The sequence below is a fragment of the Bombus terrestris genome, chromosome 2 (assembly GCF_910591885.1).
Source record: "Bombus terrestris chromosome 2, iyBomTerr1.2, whole genome shotgun sequence".
Classification (NCBI taxonomy): Eukaryota; Metazoa; Arthropoda; class Insecta; order Hymenoptera; family Apidae; genus Bombus; species Bombus terrestris.
The window spans coordinates 14280441-14303318 of record NC_063270.1 but is presented as its reverse complement, the minus strand read 5'-3'; the positions used below and the strand labels follow the sequence as shown (position 1 = coordinate 14303318).

Here is a 22878-nt window from a genome sequence, read left to right as displayed (position 1 = left end):
GCAACGACGATAGTTTTATGGTTAAAAATAGTCCACGTGGAGCATCGAGCTATGATACGTAAAACTGATTTGAGTTCCCTCACGGTATCGTAACTACGCGCTTACGAAGCTTAGGCAATTAAAAATGTCTTAGGATCGTATGCTTCTGTACAGCAGTGTGCTACAATCTTTGTCGATAAAAATACAGATTTTTGTTTGTTTGTTGTGTCGTTAAAATATCGATTCTTAGATTTCTGTTTGCACAATAGAAATTATTTTGAGATACAACACACTGCGGTATTACATAAATATATGTGCTCAAAGTCCTTAAATTAAACAATTTCGAGGAAAAAGAACTGATAGCAAGCATGCAGCGCGAAATTCCTTTAAATCAATCGCAATAGAACATATGCGGAAAGAATTCAAGAGAACTTCTAATATTGTACGTAGCACAAACATAAAAAGATTACAAAATAAAAGAGACAACAAACGGTATACAGAGTTTGTATAGATCGATGATAATCCTTTCAGGCATGTCGATGACTTCTCTCTCTCTCTCTCTTTTTTCTTCTTCATTTCTGCTATTTGAAAACTAGGTTAATCAGATTTATACTTTATTAACCTTTGTATAAACAACCATGTGTATAAGATTATGCACCTGCGATTTCACAAGTGTTAAACACAAAGCATGCTAATCGTATTGATTTTATAATAGTATGCCACAATAGTAACAAATAATTCATGTCTTAGACACCAATTACAATGTTTGCTCAATAACATCAGGCTTTAAAATTATCATTTTCTATCTGTATACTAGTATGATACCACTAAAATGAATAGCCACTACTGTATATTATGATCAACACAACACGACCTTTAAATTTTGTTCACTTCAGTTGCTACAAAATATTTCCCGAGCTCTTCGCTAGGATTTCCATTAATGATTATGCTAATGTCTTATTTTTGACTGAAACGATTAATCGTAGATTTGCATTTCGTCTCCTACCACAACTAGTAAAATATCATTTATAAATAAAGTAACATAGTTGACAGTTTCTTATTTCATAAACGTATGCAGTGGCTATTTCACAAAGCAATCGTCGTCTTCGTCGTCATCGTCGTCACATCACAGCTAGAAAATTTATGTTAAATTCACGAAAACGTAATAGTAATGAAATCTAGTGGATACCTAGAGTACCAATATTAGATGAGTTTTCTAGAAAAAAAAAAAAAACAAAAAAGAAAGGGGATAGTAATTAAGGAAAAGAGAAGAATATAATAAAAACAGTAAAATTGCTTGACTAGTGAGCGCACGCCCCAAAATGTAGTATGGAAGAAATGTGTTTTTTTTTTTACATCATATCTGCAGAAGATCTTACTAGATATGACTATATATATATATACTCGTTTTCTATATTCAAATTCTATAAGGTAATATTATACTATCTCTTATGTAAGGATAATCATTGGAGCTTACCTCCTACGTCATTTTGGCAGATATAAGTTTCGTAAAATATTTCAACCAATTCATCATCTTGTGCAATATTTGTCAAGCCGTTTTACACGTTCGTTTACGCATAAAGATTTCATTGTACCGATTAATTCGTGTTTCTCAAATTCGATAAAATCTCATTCCATTAAAAATTGCCAGGATTTAGAACGTTCTGAACGCGACATGTTACAGTATGGGTGAAAATTACGTGTGAAATTAATTTAATGAAATTTAATACAATAAAATATATACGCGTATTTTAAATCAATATGTTATAAACAGGCCTTATTCCCTTTAAGGTCTTCTAAAAGATTAGATTTATATCTATAGCATACTATAATGGACTGAGTGCCTATTTGCTGTTACATAATATTATTAATTAACATTATATATTATTTTACATTTCTCGTGACGTTTAAGGACAAAGTAGTCTTTTTTTCTGTTTGACGTAGTGCCCCCGTTTTCTCTACTTAGGTCTCCATTTCTACACATCGATAGCGCATATTTACATTATCTCATAAATGACATCATCTCAAGTATTATACCTATTACTCGCTGCAAAGCAACACGGTATATTTTCGAATCCAATCGTTCTTCATCCGTTCACCAGAATGTTTAATACGCGCATTATGATAAAAGATCTGCAGATCAAGAACAGTGATGATTACATTCACATCGTACATGTTATATCTTAATATCGCGCTAGTAATACGCACACATACCTGGTACTTGACTATTATCTTGTGGCTTGTTGTTCATAAAAGAATCCTGGAACGGATTTACATTGGCATTAGCAGCGGTAGGCATGTATGTGTTGGCCATTGGAGTGAAAGGTATAGCTGCTGGATTTAGGTTCGAGTTGAGGGTGTCTTCATTGGCCAGATTGGATGTCAGTTGGAGTATTGGACCACTACTGCTATTACTGAGAGAGTCGAATTCCGTTAGGTCTAACAGGTTGTTGGTCACGTTGTTTTGTTTGCTATAAAATCAGCGAAAGGAAACATACAAATACTAAATAATAGGCAATTAACACTAGGTTACTACTGCATCAGCGCATTGTAATTTCTAATATGAAATTACAATCTCTAAATTGGTTAAGCCAATTATAGACGACTCGCATTGAACGCTATCTTACTAGAATTAGTATGTACAATACACATACGATTATTTATTAGTAACTATGTTTTTAATCTCTTAATTTAAAAGCTATGTTCAAAGTATCTAATGTGTCTAGAAAACGAATAAACGAAGAAAATAAAAAATTAACAACTATATGCTGATTGCTGAATTTCTTCAAGTCATTCGTCTTATATCAAACCATAAGTATAAAAAATTGTTCAGAAACAAACACTTATCCTGGGAACATATTTTATAATCGACTTGGTTGATGATAATATTTTATCTTGCACCAGCACTATTTTCCTGGCTACCTTAATACTGTAAAGCAACTATAAAAAGCATTTTATTTATGCTTGTGAACTTATATAAAATTCTATGGCGTAACGTAAAGTGTACATGGAAAACACAATTAACATACAAAAGAATTTCCCTTTAGCCATACCCAATAAAATTAGGTATGTACATTATGTAATATATAAATACATGATACTACCATACAGCAGGTTTCACAGATCAGATCGATAACGATTGTTTTGACCTGTGTAGTTCCCTATTTTCGATTTCTCTTATTCATAGGTAGAATAAGTTCGAAAATATTCATGCCCTGTTTCGATATAGGTAACTTCCTGTAGGAATTGTGGAGTGGATTGTGTGAAATATATATTTTCGTACAACAAAAGAATAATTTCAGAAACGTGTAAAGGTCGATAGTACATAGCAAAAGTAGACAGTAAGTTGACACGTACTGCTGGATGATATACAACGCAAACATAAAGAACAGGTACAAAGTAGAGCAAAGAAAAGTAGAAGCCACATCATATTGATACAATTAAATCACAACATGCATTAGTGGTAATAGAATCGGTAAGAAGAAATGTTGATATGAACATTGTACTTAAGGCACACACGTCGAGCTTGAATGGTAACTAATTGGAGGTAAGATAAAGTAATAGCTCATCAAAGATGACAGACTGTATACAGCTATAAAGTTGAATACAAACATAGTAACATACGAAACAGTGTATCTTTGATGAACTTGTATGATAAAATTACAAACAAAATGTTTAGATGAGTCATTAAATTTATGCTATTTATCTTTCTTTACATTATGTACACTGAATTTATTATTGATTAGTTAGTATTTAACGCTATAGCTCTGTTAGTTGCTTAACGTTTCCATGCTTCGTATAACATTACATGTTTTATGCCATTAACGCATTACTAAAAGAATCGACGTACAATATAGGTTAAACCTTTCATTATTCTTTTAGATCTCTACCTAAAAATAGTATATTTTTAACTATTATAAGGTTAAATATAAATTATAAAATATATATAAGTATAATAGACAATACAATATACATTCCTCATACCTCTCGAGTTACCGATGATATTATAATCTTCCACATAATTCATTATTAGTTATTGGTATAATCATGCGATTAGATGAATTTTCAATAGCATTAAATAATTGTTATAAATTTGTTTCTCATATCTGTCAACCATTGCTCTGACTACTTTTGCAATGTACAATATATGTAAAATCGTTTCCATCATATTGGTGGTTTATTATGAAGCAATTTTTATCGAGCTAAATGTTATTTTATAAGCAATTCCTTCCGATGTGTATTATAGGAAAGCGCAATAAATTTTCTTATTGAAATAACTATGTATAGTGTACATATAGCGTAGATATATTTTCAAACTTAATTTTTCCATTATCGTACGAACACCACAAAAAACATCTCAAACAACAAAATTCATTATATATACATATTAACGATTAATTCTAAACACACCGCGTGCTTCTATATGTATGTATAATAAACGTACAGGATTATAATCTTCCAACATCTTTTTTAATTCTTCTTCTGTAGAGCAATTAAGCATCGGTGCTTTACTATATTTAATTATTTCTTTGTTTTAATGCTGGTCATAAAATCATACATTATGTTTATTATGTGTATATTTAATGTGGCACATTTTTTCATTCTATTATATATTCGTTTAGAAAAAAATGTTCACACTCTAGCCATTTCATTCAGCATTTCATTTTTTACTTGGAAAAACCAAAAATTATGATATAAAACTGTAGCAACAAATGATATTAAAACTGTAGTAATAACGACGGAGGATTAAGTGATAACAAAAATAGATAGAAGGCGACATTATAAGCAATAATTTCGAAACAGATTGACTAGTTACTACATACTTCAGAAATTGTTATTTATAGTTCATATTGTATGTGCGTGTCTATTAATTCGTCATGAATCTATAAATAACTTTTATTGTATAAATGACTAGAGCGTTACCCTGAATCATTCAATATACAAAGTATTATATGTATATTTGCGTTAAATCAAGATTTAAAAGTACTGTACATCTAGTTTTATAATGATTACGAATCTGCAGTTTTCACATATTAGCATGTACGTTTGTGACAGAGTAATGTTACATGTAATGCACGCTCTGATTCAGATTTATATTTCCATCTTTTTTCTTTTTTCTTTTTTCATAATTGCAACATACATTTTAACTCTTTTTTTTTAAACTATATTTTGTACGCCAAATACGTTTATACATATTTATGAACGGCACTAAAAATCAGTCAATATTTTTACGTATACAATGGCTAATATTGTGCAATAATTGTATCATATTAGTTACATTATATTAGCCATAATTTTGCATGATCATTTTGAATGAAACTACATTCGAGTTTAGTAAATATATGGCGTAACATCGCGTGTATTTCATATTTATATATTATATTCGCACGGAACTTTAGATAAAATATGCATTTGATAGAAATAATACTCTAAAATGTTCGCTATTCATTCTTTTTCGATTAAAAGGATTGTTTCTTCTTTTGGAAAAATATTTCTCATTCTATACGACGAATGCGCGCCGAAAGAGGGGGGAAAAGGGACGAAATAAATATTCTCATAAAATGTTATGAAAATAACTAATGCGTGGATGTATACATGTGTAAGGAGAGTTTTAGCAATGTTAAATAACGCTAGTCTGATATAAGCCTTGCATGGGCATTCGTAATAATATTATTGTCGAATGATCTAAAAACCAAATGAACTTACAATTCTTTGAGATGCTCTTCGATGTTATCTTTCAGTTTTTGTTATCGATGCGAAATCCAGTTATATCTTGGATTTTTTGTTTTTGTTTTAATGGCGGTCAGGTAAGTATCAGGATGTAACTCTTAGGTTAATAGAAATGTTTGTTACAGATCTGTAACTTTGAATTTGATATACTTACACGGTGGCATTATCCAGTGTAATTGATTGACTGTTGATACCGTTTCCGTGATTTGTATGATGACCATTCAGTTCTCCTTCCACATTACCCTGATTATTATCCAACACAATTTTACTTTCATTAATGCCATTACTATGTGTGCCGTTATGCACAATGTCCGTAGTAGTATTGTTTTCTGTATGATGAGCTCGTTGCTCTCCGCTAATGAATTGTTGAGTCGCTTCGGATATCAGACTGGCTGTCATAACATCTTCGACTTTGCTACCTGGTGCTGTTTTATTTTCATCGTTAGGACTGTCTTCTTTCAACTTATCGCCATCACCACCTTCACCCTATACAAAGCACGAAACACGATCGTAAATATTTCTTTCAGGAACAAGAGTTTAATTAACGATCACATAAACATTATTCAATGAACGAAAAATGTGTAATCTTACTTTCGTAGGTGTATTATTCTGGTTCTTGCCCCGAGTTCTAAGCATGATCGCCTCGACACGTTTACGTCTAGCAAGTCTCTCTTCCTCTTCCCTCTTAAGGCGTTCCGCCATTTCGATCCGCTGTCTGTAACAAAAACATTACATAGTGATCATTAAACGCTTGACCACAGAGAATGTTGATCGAATAAAATCACGTCATCTGAAAGAAATCAACTGACCTTTCCGCTTCTTCCCTCGCTTTCCGCTCAGCCTCTTCTTTCTCTTGTTTCTGACGAGCCTCCTCTTCTCTTCTTCTCCTATCCTCTTCCTCGCGACGTTTCGCTTCCTCAATCGCCAGTCTCAGTCTCTGTTCCTCGGCTTCACGAGCTTCATTAGCCAAACGAAGCGTTTCTTCCTCCAAACGACGTTGTTCTTCTTCCTCAGCGCGCAATCTCTCGGCCTCTAAACGGGCTTCTTCCTCCTGTAAAAAGATCTCTCTATGAAGTCTCTTCTTTTCGCGAATAATCCACTCTTTTATGCGAAAAATCTCTTTAAAACCGCACCTGTCGTTGGCGTTCAAGCTCGGCTTCTCGTTCAGCTTGTTCTCTAGCTAATCTTCTACGTTCAGCTATAGCTGCCTTGGCTTCCTCTTCCGTAGTGATCCGGATTTTCGCTATCATCGATGCTGAAAGACGGCCATTTATTTATTAATCTCCTAATTCATATTTCAATATCCAAAGTCCAGCTTACCTGACATATCGACCTGTTCCTCCACGTTGTTCTCGGATTTCGCCTCGGCTTCCTTCTTCGCAGCTTTGGGTGTTTCTTGAGACCGTACAGTCGATTGATTCTCTTGATTCAAATTAGTCTCGTCCTTCGTTTGCTTAGATATAGAATTGGATTGTTCGATAACGATCGACTTTTTCATTTCTTCGTTACCCTGCTCCGCGGCGCTTATTTCCTGCTGCAATTAAGAATACATAACACATATCGATCATTTTCATGCGTGCATAGCCTACATTTCCTTAATGGAGAAAATTAATTACTTGTGTTTTCTCGGTGCCTTGGTCTTTCTTCTCCTCGTATTTATCGTCCAATTTTGTATCCTCTTTCACGTCACTTTTTATTATCTCTCCGGTACTACCACGAATCAGCGGTGCATTCTCGGCTCCAGGGCTTTGCAGCGGTGTCACTTTCGGGGTTATTCGCGGTGAAGCCTTCGCGCTCTTCACCAGTTTCTCTGTCGGCTTCTTGATCTCCGTCGCTTTCGGTGTAGATGATTTCTTTGGAGTGCTATGGACCTTTGGCAGTGGCGGTTTCGAATCCTTCGTCGATTTCGGTTCGCTCACTAGATCTACATATTATTACAAACTTGAAACTCACGACACGAGTCACTTGTGTCTACGTACACGCGGTATTTGAATGTGCAATCTCGATTCATGTATCAAAAGAAAAAGGACAAAAAACAAATTAAATAGATAAATAACATGTAAGCCATGTACAAAAACTAAAACCGTGATTAATTAAAAAAAAAAAAAAAAAAAGAAACACTGCATAGAAAAATCGAGAAAATGAACGTTCGTTTGGAACGACAATTCAAATAGAAAAAAACAAACTGTTTTTCGAACAAAGTGTTTAGCAAACAGAAGTTCGGGTCCAAATACTGCAGGGCAAAAAGGATTCTCGTCGCGTCGAATGGATCCGCACGTTTTCGTGCGAAATGAACACTCGAGCGGTGCCCGCTTGGTCCCTTCGTGTACAAGATTTTTTTTTTTTTTTTTTTAATAACAAGAGAGTATTCAAAAAAAGGCATGCTCACTGTGTCGTTCTGTGACCGAAACACCGGTACCGGCAATAGAAGCAGGTCGCGGTCGACGCGGGGCAGCTGTACGAGGACGCAGATTGACGTTACTGCTGCCCACACTGCTGGCGCTTTGCTGACTCATGGAGCTGTGCGGTCGTGATGGGCTGTTCGGTGTCACCTCCCCGCTGCGGATGCCTACGCGTACCCACCCAAGGTGAACATCTCTTGATTTACGTATTTTATGCATTGTGTTCGTCGCGCGTTAAACATTAAACAAACAAACGCCGTGAAATGCACGGCAGCATCGCGTTGCCGCGGCATTTCAGAGAGAACCGAACTTTTATTCTTTCTACTTTTTCTATTTTCTTTCGTTAGATTATCGCGTCAGATCGCGCCGATGCACAATGCTGACGAGTATTTGTATATTTCGACAAACAAATCGTATTTTCTGTTTCCTTTTTCCATTCCGTTCTATTCTTATCAGTCTTTTCGTTGATTTGTATATATTAGAATAGACTTAAATATATTAAGAGGTACAAGTAGCGAAATTAAATAGAAAACAAGCACCGCCACCAAAAATATTATTGATCGTGTCGTATGTGAAATGTATATGTACATCGAGAGTAACTGAGAAAAAGAGGCCGAAATAAATAAATTAGAAATAAAAAGAAACGAGGGGAAATTACGAGACCTCGTAAAAACAGCAAGAAAGAAAAGAATCAAAGAACGAAAGTGGAGCGATATAAATGTATTGCACACTAAATACGATTGCGGTTCGTCTGTACACAGTCTAGTATTGTGCGTAAAACGTGTGTGTACGTGATAAGATATATATATATATATATATACACATATAAGAAAAAAAAAGTGTGGCTTACCGGAAAACGTTAGAGCGTACCTTCACCCTTGGTACCGAAAAGCCGGTAAGATCTGAGTTCGTTTCCTTAGCAGGAGCGTTTTGTTAATCAATTCAGTTTGTACAATAATTAACACAAAAAGAATTTCATGCAGCCGGATATATATCGTTATTAGGATAATATAAAGTAACACAAAATCGATGGTTAAAGAAAAGTTTGAAGCGTTAGACGCTTTGAAGATCGTTTGTTAGTCTCTATTCGATATGCAAGCAGTTAAGCATGAGTTTCTACCCGTCGTCTCGCGAAGTTGCACGAAAAGTAACCGAGGTATACAAGGATTTTCTGTCTTATTGATTTACAATGGCTCCTCACTGTATTCGTACGCATGCACATGTGCACCCAACTCAAGTTATATAGAACGGCAGGAGTGCGAGCATAGATAGTGACAAATATCCTGAAAATAGATTCATTCGGGGATGTAAAAAAAAAAAAAAAAAAAAAGAAAAAAAAACGAATTCTCAATCGTAAAACATTGGTTGATGAAAATTATTATAATCTATAAATCTAAAGATCTGTCTAGTTATTGTCAGTAAATAATACTGTCAGCGTGATAATGCTCATAGGGATATACATGTACAATATAGAATGATGTTGTTGGTCATATTTACATAGTTTGTCTATGAATTTCTATGTGAATGACGATATATCGATAAAATGAATATGATATTTAAGAGCAGAATGTCACCGAGAGTTGAGTGCACAAGAACGATCTTACCTTGCTGCTGTTGGTTCTGATGCTCGCGGGCTTTGCGACGAAGTCTCTCGGCTCTGGTTGGTCTCGGCATTGGAACCGCGCCTGGCAATGTACCCATGCTACGAGAGTTATCTGAGCGTTTGAGGCTCTTGCCTCCGGACGCAGCTAAATGTGACATGCTGCGACTCATGCTAGAAGCGCTCAGAGGCTGGCTTTGCTGTTCCGTCAGTGTGCTAAGTTCTGTCGGACGTTTCCTAGGCTGCGCCAGTTGGTCCAGCCTGGACATGGAGTAAGTCCTACCTGGCGAACGTGCGAAGGCCTTAGCGCTCGAACTACGCCCTGATGATGGCGGCCCATCACGCGGCGATGGTATCGTTGGCATCAGATCGGTACGTCTCCTGTTCACCCGCAGATAAACCGAGCTAGGGGTTCCCGGTGTTCCGTCGCTTTCTTCACCTGCAATGGAGTTTCCCTTAGAAGCGAAGCGCGAGAAGCGACCACCGGAAACTGCGCACTATACAGTCGTAACGTGTACAAGGCGCGCGTACATCCTCTGAACATCGCAAACATAAGAAAATTCGTTCCATTTTGCATGGACCGAGTGTACATGTAGGGTAGGTGTGTGCATATGTGTGGATGATGTACGTACATACACTGGCTCTTGAAAACTTTTCCATCCATATTGTATGTGTTATACGAAACATTTTGAAATTTCATTCACATTTTAACGAAACACGATTATCATTATTTGCTGAAATAATCATGAAATAGTCTCATGGCAGTGTTAATGAAATTTCAAAACATTTCGTATAATATACATTATACATACTTATATTCATGAAAGGTGCCTACAAGTATATGAATACTTTCGTGAGCCTGTGTATAAGTATGTGTAAGTGATGTGCATTTGGCATTCCGTTTTCGACTACTAATACTCTCTACTGGTCAATATTCTTCATGCTGTTTCCTGTGTTTGTATGTGCGTGTGCGTGTACGTGTTCCTGTATGTACGAAGCAGATAGAAAGAACTTTTGTGCATAATACAGCTTGGACGTCATTCGATAACGTTGCCAGAAACGAAATGTCGAGCAATGGCGTTGTTACGGATAAAGTGATATATACATTATGACAGAAAGATATTACGGTAATTAGAGGACAATGAGAAACTGGGAACGTGTACGAACGACGTTACGGAAGCGGTCTAAAACGAAACGGTGGTACATGCAAACGATATCCGGTAAAAATCCGGTAAGGCGGTAAAAATCTCAACGCATGCAGAGAGCTATATATACAGAAAGTGTCTCGTGTTATAGCATTCAAATCAACGCATAAACGTGTTCATATGTTCATATATCGAGTGAAAAAATGAAAGAAGCCGTTGCGAAAATGTAAGCGTTTTAAAGAATCTCGTAAAATCGAATCGACCGTTTGATATCGTTAAAAAATGTTTTTCTATTCAAATGATTGAAAAATACGTAAAAAGAAATATTTATCTCGATCGAAGACTAAATGGAAATTCAATTTAAATATAGTATGTAGGGATGTAATAAGTTTATGAATGATATGAGTGTATAATGCTTGCTTCTTATAATAAGTAGGCAAATGTTAGAGAAGTACAATTAAACGATAGCGTGTCTCGTTTGAAGTTCGTATTCGACTATTGAGGCACCTCAGCTTCTCGATACTTATTTCCATTTCGTAAAACTGCCACTGAATAAAGTAATGCTATTAACGAGAGAAAGAACAATATCAAAATTAGTATTCTAATATAACACTAAATTCTTACTCTAAATTCGTTAGTAAATAACCCATCTAAACGTATGTAAATGTTGGTAACTGTTAGTATAGAATTCTGAATAGCGTTAGGATGCATATATGACTAATTAATGGTATATGTCGTTCAACACCGAGACTCGTTAATCTAAATTTACATAAAAATCAAGATATCCAAGTTCAATGTTACCAGAATTATATATGACAACTATCTGATAGATAGACTGCGAATGTTTATGCGAATCTACGTCTGTAGTGAACACAACTAAAGAAATGAGATCTGAACAGAGCGAGAACTTTGCTCTTGATATTTGATGTATATGTTTGCATATTATGTACGTTATATGTATTCTAGCACCTTTAAATTTTCCATAAATGCATAAGCTTTCGCAGTCTAAAAATAGAATTAGAATTACATCATCGGTGTTCCACGACTTCACAGGTCTGTACAGATATCTTTATGGCGTTAAACGAAAGTGACATGCTTGCAAGAGAGTATATTCCGATGTGCTAATGAAAGAGAGACAAGGATACGTTATATTGATAGCTCATTCTGGGATAACAGAACAATCTTCCCGTTGCAGACTTTTTTCTTTTTTTCGACTTCAGGACTCACCACTGGCAGCCCGCTGAATCATCGGACGCCTAGTGTCGCTATCAGACTTATCATCGATGGCAAAGATGTCAGTTGTAGGAGGCAGAGAGAGGCTGGCTCTCTTATGTTTGGCGGGGGTTAAGGGAGGATCAGGGCTAGAATTCCAATTGAACACCTCGTACATGGACGAGGACATTCTCATATCTGCAAACAAACCATTCAGCGCTGCAACATTAGGTACTTTCCAATCGAATTCTCTTCGTTTCTTCTTTTTTTGTTCTTATTCCTTTTTTTCAATTTCTCTTTTTTTTTTTAAATTTTCTCGAGGGTGGGCAAGGGTGGGGTTGTTCGACAGATTAACAAACGTAGGGTGGGGGAAATTAGCATGAGTTAGATATAAGTGCGATTCACAGATACTTTAAAATTACACTTTGCCTGACAGAGCCACCACCAGTAAGTACAAAGATAAATAGAGCGGATGCAATAGGATCTTAATTACCGAACGAAAGGAAATCTATCTCTCTCCGGTCAATGTTACAACTCTAGTGAAATTACATTTACTCAGGCATATAGTCTCGCTACGAACAACTATCTGTCTCTCTGTCTATGTACTTTTGACACTTGTATTTCGTAATAACGTGTACGGATTACAGAGAAGTCAGCGCGTCGAAGATGAGGTGCTTCTCGTGTGTGTACATGAAGCGATATTATGTTGGCAAAAGAACATGATATATAGCAAAAAAAAGAAACAAAAAAGAATAAGAGAGGAAGAAATCAATAACATCATCTCGTTTATCGCTGAAATCAAATTGCATTCGTCGGGAAACGCAGCGAAATTAAAAACCGGTGGAATTGGCTGCGAAAAACATACAATACGAACTGTAGAAATTTAAACGAAAAACCTGAAAAAAGTACAGAGAATATAAAACACATTACGAATACGATCACGAATCATTTTATCTATCAACATTAGAGAATCGATCTCTCATGCTCCGTAATTTCCTTTTTTCTTTTTTAACCATCACATGGAGATATCGTGTATAGTTGAATAAAGTCGTGTGTTGGTGGTTGATGTGTAGTGTTTGGTAATCAAACATCATCGTAAAAATATTTATTCGTCGAAGGAAGCTCGATTTATCGCTAGAATGAGGCGCCACGATTTTAACCCGGTTTCGTAAATGATTAGTAAATAATCTTTAACTGAAAAGAGTAACGCACAAGCCACGCACGCAAATACGTATAAAAATGTCTCGTTCGCCTTCTGCGTAATCTTTCTGGAACGTAGTGCATCCATGCGTTACGCGTTACGGCGCATCGGTTGCGCAACTACATATAGCACTAGAAGCGCTGTGTAGAAAGAACGCAGTGAGAAAAGAAGCGGCCTTCGCTGTACGTCTCAACCATCGGCAGCTCGACGATTTTTGAGTGCCAACATGAAGAAAGAATAATTATTACACCAACGACACGATATTCGCTAACGAATTTTCTTTACACGAATTCTCGCGATTCTTTATCTTTTCGTTACTATCCATAACTGACGATGTTAACGACAGACGTCGAACAGTTCCTACGTGCTTCCATTGCTCAACTACTAGATACCAATCAAAATAACATCGACATGGATGACACGAATAGGCAGAAAATTATCGTAACAAACACTATTACGAATATAGAAGTTTGATGTCACAATATCATCACCGACGTCTGTCGTATTAAATTAAATACACGTATCCGCAAATATCAATAACATCCTCGTATCTGTATCCGGTTGAGAAATTCCCACTAACCTTCGCCAGGTTTCCGGTCAAGTCCACCAGCTGACGTGGCTCGCTTCTTGCTGCCATCGAGCTCTCTCTCTGAGGATCTCCTTGTCAACGGCTGTGCAGCCGAGAACATCATTACATTGGTGGTAGAGGTTGCGCGACGCGTTCCCCAGAAAGTGGAGCCACCGGTATCGGCTGGCTCCAACATCCTCGGTGTAGAACTTCCGAACGCAAACACGATGTGCGACCTCTCGTTCTTCTTCTTCGCCTCTATACGAGCTTCTCTCTCTTGATTCTTTCGGAGGATCGCCTCTCTTCTTTCTCTTTCCGCCTCGCATATTGCCCGTTTTCTCTCCCCGACTTGGTTTCGTCTAAAATAAATATAAAACGAATATTTCTGCAGAAAGCAGATTTCGAACTAGAGGTTCTCAAGGTACGACGAGCTACGTGTACGAACGAGAAAGTACGTCTTCGCGTACACGTAATAGGCTGTTATTCTTTTTTTAGACGGGACGGAAAAGCGATTTTGCCGCGGGTGAACTTTATGCAGGTGTCGTGGTAATTTCCCGGGCTTCTCTGCGGCGGCGAAACAGTTTAGCCCGGCATCATATTAACCAGGTCAACTTATAACTTCGTAGAGAGCACGTAATCTCGTAAAGAGCGCGTTTAAACACATCAATGTGGTTCCGTGTCGGTTTAAATTCGCGTGTCATAGATTAAAAAAACTACCCTCAAGGCATGCGCTCTATCGTTCGCAACTGGATCGTATTAAATAACCCAATTTCAAACGCAAAGCTGGCTTAAAATCTCATCCTTTTCCCATTCGAGCATAAGTTCACTCCGACTTGTACTTTTTATTACAAAAAAAAAAAAAAGAAAAGGAAAAAAAGAAAGAAAGAAAAAGTGCGAATATAAAAAGATGAAAAACGACGCAACTGAAAAATTACGAATTTTCACGTATCAGTAAACCTATTAGTGAATATTAGCGAATTATTTTTGAGTAAACGAAATGAAAGAAAGAAGAAAAAATAGAAAAGAAAAGAAGAAAAGACAAACCTGTCGTTGTCACGCGATTTGAGCTCGTCGATGCGCCTTCGACGTTCCTCTTCCCGTTGTTCCCGGAAACGTTGCGCGGCGAGAGCTTGCTGTCTCAACTCTTCCAACTTCCGCTGCCGCTCTTCGTTTTGTCTCTCACGGACGAGCTTCGCCCTGTCCACGTCTTTCGCGCTTCCCGTCGACTCCCGTCCTGAGAACAACCGCGAAGACCGATTACTTCTTCTTGTCGTACGAGCTTCGCGTTCTGCTTGAAACATGTCGATGTTTACTTGTTTCCCAGACAGTTCTCGATAATAAAAGCATAGTATACATTGCTCATTTAAACTCCGAAATTAATTTTAATGAAATTATTCCCAGTTATTTACAATCGATCGTACGCCACGAGACAAAAGATCGATTATTACAGCTAGACAACGCGAAAAATTCCAACATTTTGGTGCCCATTCGATAAACAACCGAGGGAAAAATGTGACAAACGAAAAGTCTCGACACTGCCCTTGAAAACGTGATACCTTCATTCTCGCTAGGATGATCGCCATCGAGGGAGTCCTCGTCGTAGAGACTTTGCCGGCGCTTCACATCTGTCGAGAAGAAATCGAGAACATGTGCGTACGCACGTGAGATTCGGGTATTACGAGCAAAACACGCGTATTCACGACGCACTGCAAGCATACAGTTCTGCGGGTACACTGCAGCTACAAATGCATGCCTTTAAAGCGATTGACACTCTTCAAAATGACACGATTCAAACAAACATGCTTCATGCAGTCGACGTGATGTCTAGCGTATGATAGTTTCGGTAAACGAATTTTCATCTCATTCCGATAGAACGCGTGTTAAAAGTGTTCGGTTCAAGTTCCGCGGTGAACCGAACGAAATTAAAGAAATACAATTAGGAGAGAAAAAGGTCAGAAATTGTGGTCTCCATGGGTATATTTTCTCGCGCAGATTCGATTACCACTACGAAGATAATCAATTTCCACGAGTAAACGCGAATATTCCTTTCCCACGGCGAGCAGCTGTTTTATCAGTTGGCAAAGAAGTGACAAGGCCGCATGAAATAAATTCTTTATTAGATTCCCTGTCTCCCTTCGTGCGGTATTCCAGCTTCACCGACATAACCCGTCCATTTTTTGTGATACCAACGTGTTTCTTTCGCCCGGATAATACGATTATTAAAAACAGGGTGCTGTAAAAAGCGTGTTTCGCACCTCGGGATGGAAACATTCGATTTATCGTTATGAGTTCACGTCGCGAAATCGTGTTCCTAGGTTTCTACACAGAATGAAGTTATGAATGGAATTCTTTCTTTCTGCCTGTCTGAAAACATTGGGTGTAGAACGTGACTTTATATTAGATTACATCGAATGAGATTCATTACAGGTTTTTGATAAATAATTAAATGGCAAGCAATAGTTGCAGGTCTTCAAAATATGCAAAAATTACTTCAACTCCTAACTAAAAAGCAGGAATAGTTTTTTTTTTTCAAAAAATTAAGCCGGATACCATTACAAGGAGTCATCGAAAGAAACAAGTTACACATGCGTAATTCAATAAAATATTAATTCCATAAAAATGCATTATCTCTAAAAACTTTTTAAATCTCCTGAAAATTACCTGAAAAGATCAATACAATGAAAAAGTCAGTAAGTTTTATGATTCTTATGGATGTGTTATATGTTCCATCGACTTAATCGTTTTTGTTAGTTCTCTCAATTTCCGTCAATGTGACATCAAACTATTAATAAAGAGAAACGCTCGAAGAAAGTTGGTCACACGCGTGCCTGGGAAAACTCGCAGCTGATGAATGCGGTCATTTCCAATTTCGACGGGGGATTACTATTAATAGGTACGCACTCGTTACGCGACGCATTAAATTCAGCGCAAACGTAGCGTCGAATTTGGCAAAGCACACTCCGTTATTTACCAAACTGATTATTACCTGACGAATCGGGAGAGGCTTCGTCACCTCCGATTTGGGCGAACCAGTGCATCGTTTGTTCTGCGGAAGATAAATTCGAAGTTCGTTCCTATAGGATTCTTTGTTTAAATAGACTATCCCATCCCTATAAGTCCCATCGAAACGCGTCCTTGATTGCCGCGTTTGTTACATTTACTAGAGAACACTGCTGGCCATTGCTTCACACCGACCAGTTAAAAATATTTCAAGACATATTAGTTTAATTCGGTTTAGTTTAATTTATCTCTAATCTGTGAATATCTTTATGTGCAAATTTATATTTTTATTAATACAATTATAGAAATAGAATCTAGATAAAGTATCGTTTTACTTACTACAGCAACGCTCAATTGTACAATTCAACTAATGTCATTAGTGAAATTTGACGAGCCACGAGTCGGAATTATTACCAATGTTAATAAATTTTCTTCGAAGTTTCGCAAACAAGTTACAAATCGTCAGACTATTCTAATCGATACAAAATTGTACAATTATAACAGAGAAGTTTGTAGGATCAAATTTGTAAATTTGTCAATTCGCTAATATAGAGTTGGCAAACTGTTGCGCTAGAGGCTCCAGCTATTATACTTTGCATATTTTATATATTTTTTGATATTATGTCTATTCCGCGCATTTCTGCAGCTTCAAATTTCCTTCAAATATAAAAGCATCAAAATTACCAGTTTATTCGTTTCCTTCTAAATACACGAAAATTAATTTAATCCTGGTGTGCCACTTTAGGTTATTTCCGATCGAACCGTATTTTCATATCCTCGAGAAATTTCTTAAATTTGAGAAAAATACGGAAGAATCGTTATTGATACGCGTGAATTATCTCTCCAATTGTATGATAATTTTCTCGAAATATTAATTATTCTGTCCTCGGTTGAAACTAAATCAAGATTAAGACTTAAAAAATTCGGAGTGCGCAGGTTTAATTCAAGAAAATCCCTAAAGCTGGCGCACCGAAGAGACGAACTCTACTCTGCTTTATGCCATGCGAAAGTACATAATTCCAAATTCAGATTTAATCTTCTTTCATAAAAAAAATATATATATATATTCTAGAATCAGAGGGATGAATGGTATGGGATAAGGCGAAAACAAAAAAAAAAAAAAAAAAAAAAAGAAAAAAGAGTGAGATAGGGAAAAGGAACGAACATTTTTACATCTGATATTCGTAATTAGAAAAAACGTAAAATCTCATAAATATTTCCCAAAGTTTTTTTTTTTTTTATCGTTCATGAAGAATAACGACATCGGAACAGATGGGATCAGCGAGAGAATTTTTATGATGGAAACCTGTTCAAAGCTTGCGCATCGACCTTTGAAAACGAGAATTTAAATTGTGTCTTCTGTGATGATGCGCGGTCACAGATTTGTTGTTGCGAGGATCGTTAATTATAAACCTGCTCGCTTATTTTCGACATCTGGCGACGATTTGCATTCGATGAAGTGAGAAAGAGATAGAGAGAAATAGGGAGTTTCACCCAACGTCGATTCTTTCGCCGGCTGATTGCAAATGCCGCGAGGAAAAAACGCGGCAGCCGTCGACTATAATTGATAACTGGAAAACGGACAGCGGCGATGAATGGGCGACGCATTATTACAAAAAGGCATACGAGAGCCGTGTTCTTTGGTTAAACGATCGCAGCTCGATAACCATCTACAGAGAGTAGCGAATGGAAATGGAAGAGCTCGCGTTATCGCGTGGTCAATTATATCATTGGAAGTTGTTTAAATCGTCCGCATTCCGTCCCCACCTTTCCAACGATTCATATTATCAAGACTGGCTGTTTATCGCTCTGGTAGACTCCATTCTTTTCAACTGTTGCGATAATAATAGCCGATTGCATATCGACGCGATGCAATGGAAAGAACGAATGATCGAGAAGAGCTGGAAAAGGATAGGCGTACGATGTTGCTGCTCCTCATAAAATGGAATTACATTCGATTATTGATTGCACAGAGGCCCTGATGTATTCTGATTAATTGCAGTTCGCGTAGCTTATTTTCGCGACCTCGCGCTGCTTAAAAAAAGGAATGCGAAAGGGAAGGGAAAGAGATGACAGGGAAGCTCGCAAGAGGTAGTTTGATTCGTTTCCATCGAACGTCAGGTAGAGGGAAACTGCTGCTACCTGCCGATGTTGTTTCCGGCTGCTGATTGCAAATGTCAGAAAAGAGGAAAAGGCGTGAGAGCGAAAGGGAAGGGACAGAGAGAGAGAGAGAGAGAGAGAGAATGTGTAGCTTGGTGGACCGCTTCGTGGAAGCCGTTGATGGTAATTGGACGTTTCATTAGCAATGCGGATGCGGAATCGAGCGAGAGGGAGTGAGACATTGCATGAACAGGAGGAGTTACCGGTAGAGCGATAGAAACAGGCGGGCTACGTACGCCTGGAAAGCCAAAAGGGGAAACAGGGTGAAAGCGTTTCGACGTTACTGATAATGTTACGGATATAAAGTTCTGTCGGATGCGAGAGGGTTGTCGATGGAATTCGTGTCAACGGATTACGAAAAAAAAAAGAAAAAGATGGCATATTGAAAGACTGCACTCTAAGTATGACACGTAATTAATATCAATGCTCTACTTTTCATGGGAAGTATCGATTGCGCGTTACCGGAATCAATAACATTTGCATCGAGTCCTTATTAGAAATTCGAGGAACTCGTTGGATATTCGAGTATATAAATCAGAGTGATTATGCGAAAGAGGGGAAAAAGGAGGAAAGATGAAGAGGAAAAAAGAGGGGAAAAAGTTGCGAGGTAAAAAACTTTCGACGATGATTTTAAATTACAGCGGTCTCGAGTCACAATGGGTTCCGCTTTCCGCGAAAACGGTCGAAAAACGTCGAGAGGCCGTCGGCGGTGGATATACACACGTCGGCTCTGTTAATCTTCCGTCGCCTGGAAGTGAGTCGGAAAACAATAGAAATCCAGCCTTTTCATCGGGTTCCGTAGGCCGCGTTGGAATTGAAATTTCGCTCTGAAGAAACCCAATTGTGGACCGAAAGCTCTGGAATCCACGATAGTTTCCAGCCATTTCTGAAAGCATTTCCCTTATCTCTACGGCAACGTTTCATTGCAGATTTAGAGCTTCACCGGAAGCTATCAATCTTTCTATAGATACTAACCCGCAATCTACGATTGCAAACTTATTACTCGATCGAGAACCGATTTTGTCTTCGTCCAGCCGACCGTTTCGTTACTTTATCAACGATTTTAAGTTCGTTGAAAGTCCGATGAGACGTGGAACTTCTCCGATCTTTTCTCAATTCTATGCTCGTCTCGATGAAAAACTAAAACCCCTAATCGTTTGCTAATAATTAAAAAGATGAATTTTTACAAAGTACGAGCTTATGCGAAAATCGGTCGACAAATAACCCTGGCTATGATCGATGCAATCCCCTTAAATAAACTATATAAGTTGCGACTATTTAGTTTCTTTTCTGTGTGTTTTTTTACCTTTTTTTCTTTTTGACTACCTTCGCGAAGAAGCAATTTCAGAGAGTGCAAATAAAAAGGTACGCGTGTTCTTTAACCGAGCGACAGAAAGACACGCTATTTTCTTCCGTGGAAAAAGAAATGACAAAGAACGCATTGCCAATTGAACACCCGCATACACTAGTCTATTGTTGTTGTCAATAGGAATGCGCTTCGCTGAATCGCTACGTTACAATGCAACGTAACGCTGCATGAAACAACGTAGCGGGTGTTATCTTGGATCTTCAGAAGGTGGAAAATGCATACGTGCACACAAAAGCCTTTTCCCAATCCCCCTCTCTCCCTCTCTTTAGACGCCTCTCTTTGGGTAATATTCCGGAATACTTTCACGCAAATTATTTCCAGTTACAATGGCCGCTGGATTCGAAGTTTTTATTCAAAGAGGAAACCAATTTGAGGCGAATAGATATCATATCAAAATGATATCGAAGAAATGTATGCATCGAAATTCCTAGTCGTGTCCATTTCGAAATTCGGAATTGCTTCAATCGTAAATCCATCTTGATAAATAAACGCAGTGTATAAAGATGTTCCATCGGAGATGTTGAAAACGACAATTCGGTCATATCAGACTATAACTCGTTGAAATGCGGTTCTTTAGGTCAATATGTTCTTATTTCCGCACTGGCAAGGTCGCAAAAGTATCTCGCAGGCTGTACGTTGAAAAATCTGTCAGTAGATACAGACAAGGGACTCTGTTAATCTTCCAACGTTAGGAAGTGGGTCGGAAAACAATAGGAATCTGTTCTACCCATCTACCTTGGCGCATCGTTCTTACTATTTTTCTGTGCTCGTGGCACTTCTCGAGTCGACTGCCTCTCCACTTCAACCACCTTTTCTTCTATCCTTGCTCCTTCAGCTATTCCTCTCTTCTGTCGCATCGGTATAATGCTCAAGCTACTTCTCGAGTAATATATACACAATACCAAGAAGTATCCGCTTCTTTTCACGAATACAAGCCAATGATCGGTGATTTATTACGTGTATAAATTAATTTCGCCCTCTTTTAAATAAAATTGAAATTTTATTCGTAGTCTACGTGTATACGTATAAGCTAATTATGTAACATATAATATAATTACGGATCATGTGAATAAGGTAATTATACGTCACAAATAAATTACGTGTAAATAATGATAAATTGTTACAATACAGTATCAGTACAGTACTAGAAGGTAGTTATTACAATTGGATAAATCTAAAGCAATTAATTTACATAGCCAATTATCATCCGTCGATCCGGTGCTCGAGATTCGTCATTTTCGTTTTTAATGTCATCGCGTTAAGAATCATCCTACTTTTAATATCCCGTGCCACTCAACGCTGTTCGTTTATTATTTCAATCGAATTCAACGATATCTCATCGACTAGTAGTAATTGCAAATTTTAAACATTTAATTTTCTTTCTTGACAATGGGCAACGATTGGAAATTCAACGATTTTAAAAACGGAATGAATCGCACGAATGAGAAAACGCTATAAACACACGTCTGCGGATGCGAACCCGGTAGCAACGGCCTTGAGCTATGTTAAAGTAGCTTCTATTCGCCGAGCACCCGTGATTTCGTTGAATTCAGTTTCACTCGGTCGGCACACATGTGCACACGTTTAAATGCAATGCGTCGAGTGGCTCGTATTCCATTTTAATGGAAGCTCGCCGGGAGTCTGCTGGTGACGATCGAAATTGTCCTGCTTTCTCATCCTAGCGCCAACAGAGTGTTCTACTAATATTTAACGAGCGAACGAGCCTCGCGTGTGCAACGATTCCGTGCGACTTTGTTTCTGTTTCTGACCTCAAGCATTGATAATTGTCCTCGCGTTTAACACCTGGCTGAATATTCCGCGAGCACACCTCTAATAACGTTATCGGCAAAACAAAATCCTTTCATTTTCCCCGTCCCCTCATCTACCACCCCTTTATCGCATCTCCGTGGAAATATCGCGAGTATACAATGCACGAACAGCCAGAGGGTAAAATTTGTATTATGGACGATAAAACACATACAGGTTGGCTGCACGGCGGAACCGACAAACTTTGGCAGCATGTCCAGAGTATTATTTTAAGTAAAAAAATGTTACATAACCATGGTTCCATTTATTCAGGTCTGTACTTAAGCTTCGTTTAATTATTTATTTGCAATTCTACGAAATTGCATTTAATTCTATTACGAGCAACCGAGTACCCACGGGTATCCATTTCTATATTGCTTTTAAGAATTTGTTACGTTCCAGTGAAAATATTGCGAAATCGCTCCGAACTCTTCTTGTTCTTAGATATTATTAAATAGAAATTTATATCCAAGTTTGAAATTTGGATATTGTATATTAAAGTTCAAATTTATTTATGCACTCGTTGGATAACAATAGCATCTTGGTTGCCTGTATAAGGATTAATCTTTTTCTACCAGGTGTATCGAATCAAGCGTGCATGAAATAAGAAACATGATACACATCAGCAGTTGGATAATTAGCATTGTCGATATTCAATGGATGCTGTGAATGGAAACAGGACTATTTAACAATACATGTAAATTAT

General features: G+C 37.5%; 1 protein-coding gene across 25 annotated transcripts in view; it reads right to left on the bottom strand.

Annotated features, from left to right (window-relative positions):
* Positions 1 to 554: 554 nt before the first annotated feature.
* LOC100648046 (MAP7 domain-containing protein 1) overlaps positions 555 to 22878 on the bottom strand; it is a 197327-nt gene continuing 175003 nt past the window's right edge. For 7 of the 25 annotated variants that reach the window (XM_048414396.1, XM_048414402.1, XM_048414400.1 and 4 more), the window contains 15 exons: positions 16824 to 16883; positions 15394 to 15462; positions 14882 to 15071; positions 13850 to 14196; positions 12084 to 12266; positions 9716 to 10150; positions 8099 to 8278; positions 7326 to 7633; positions 7030 to 7243; positions 6843 to 6964; positions 6519 to 6760; positions 6301 to 6424; positions 5864 to 6195; positions 2194 to 2450; positions 555 to 2112 (listed from right to left, as the gene is read on the bottom strand). In XM_048414396.1, the coding sequence (XP_048270353.1) occupies positions 2099 to 2112; positions 2194 to 2450; positions 5864 to 6195; positions 6301 to 6424; positions 6519 to 6760; positions 6843 to 6964; positions 7030 to 7243; positions 7326 to 7633; positions 8099 to 8278; positions 9716 to 10150; positions 12084 to 12266; positions 13850 to 14196; positions 14882 to 15071; positions 15394 to 15462; positions 16824 to 16883 (3077 nt within the window). In that variant the 3' untranslated portion in view covers positions 555 to 2098. The remainder of the gene's footprint in view (positions 2113 to 2193; positions 2451 to 5863; positions 6196 to 6300; positions 6425 to 6518; positions 6761 to 6842; positions 6965 to 7029; positions 7244 to 7325; positions 7634 to 8098; positions 8279 to 9715; positions 10151 to 12083; positions 12267 to 13849; positions 14197 to 14881; positions 15072 to 15393; positions 15463 to 16823; positions 16884 to 22878) is intronic. The other 18 variants (XM_048414399.1, XM_048414405.1, XM_048414403.1 and 15 more) reach the window with 7 other exon arrangements.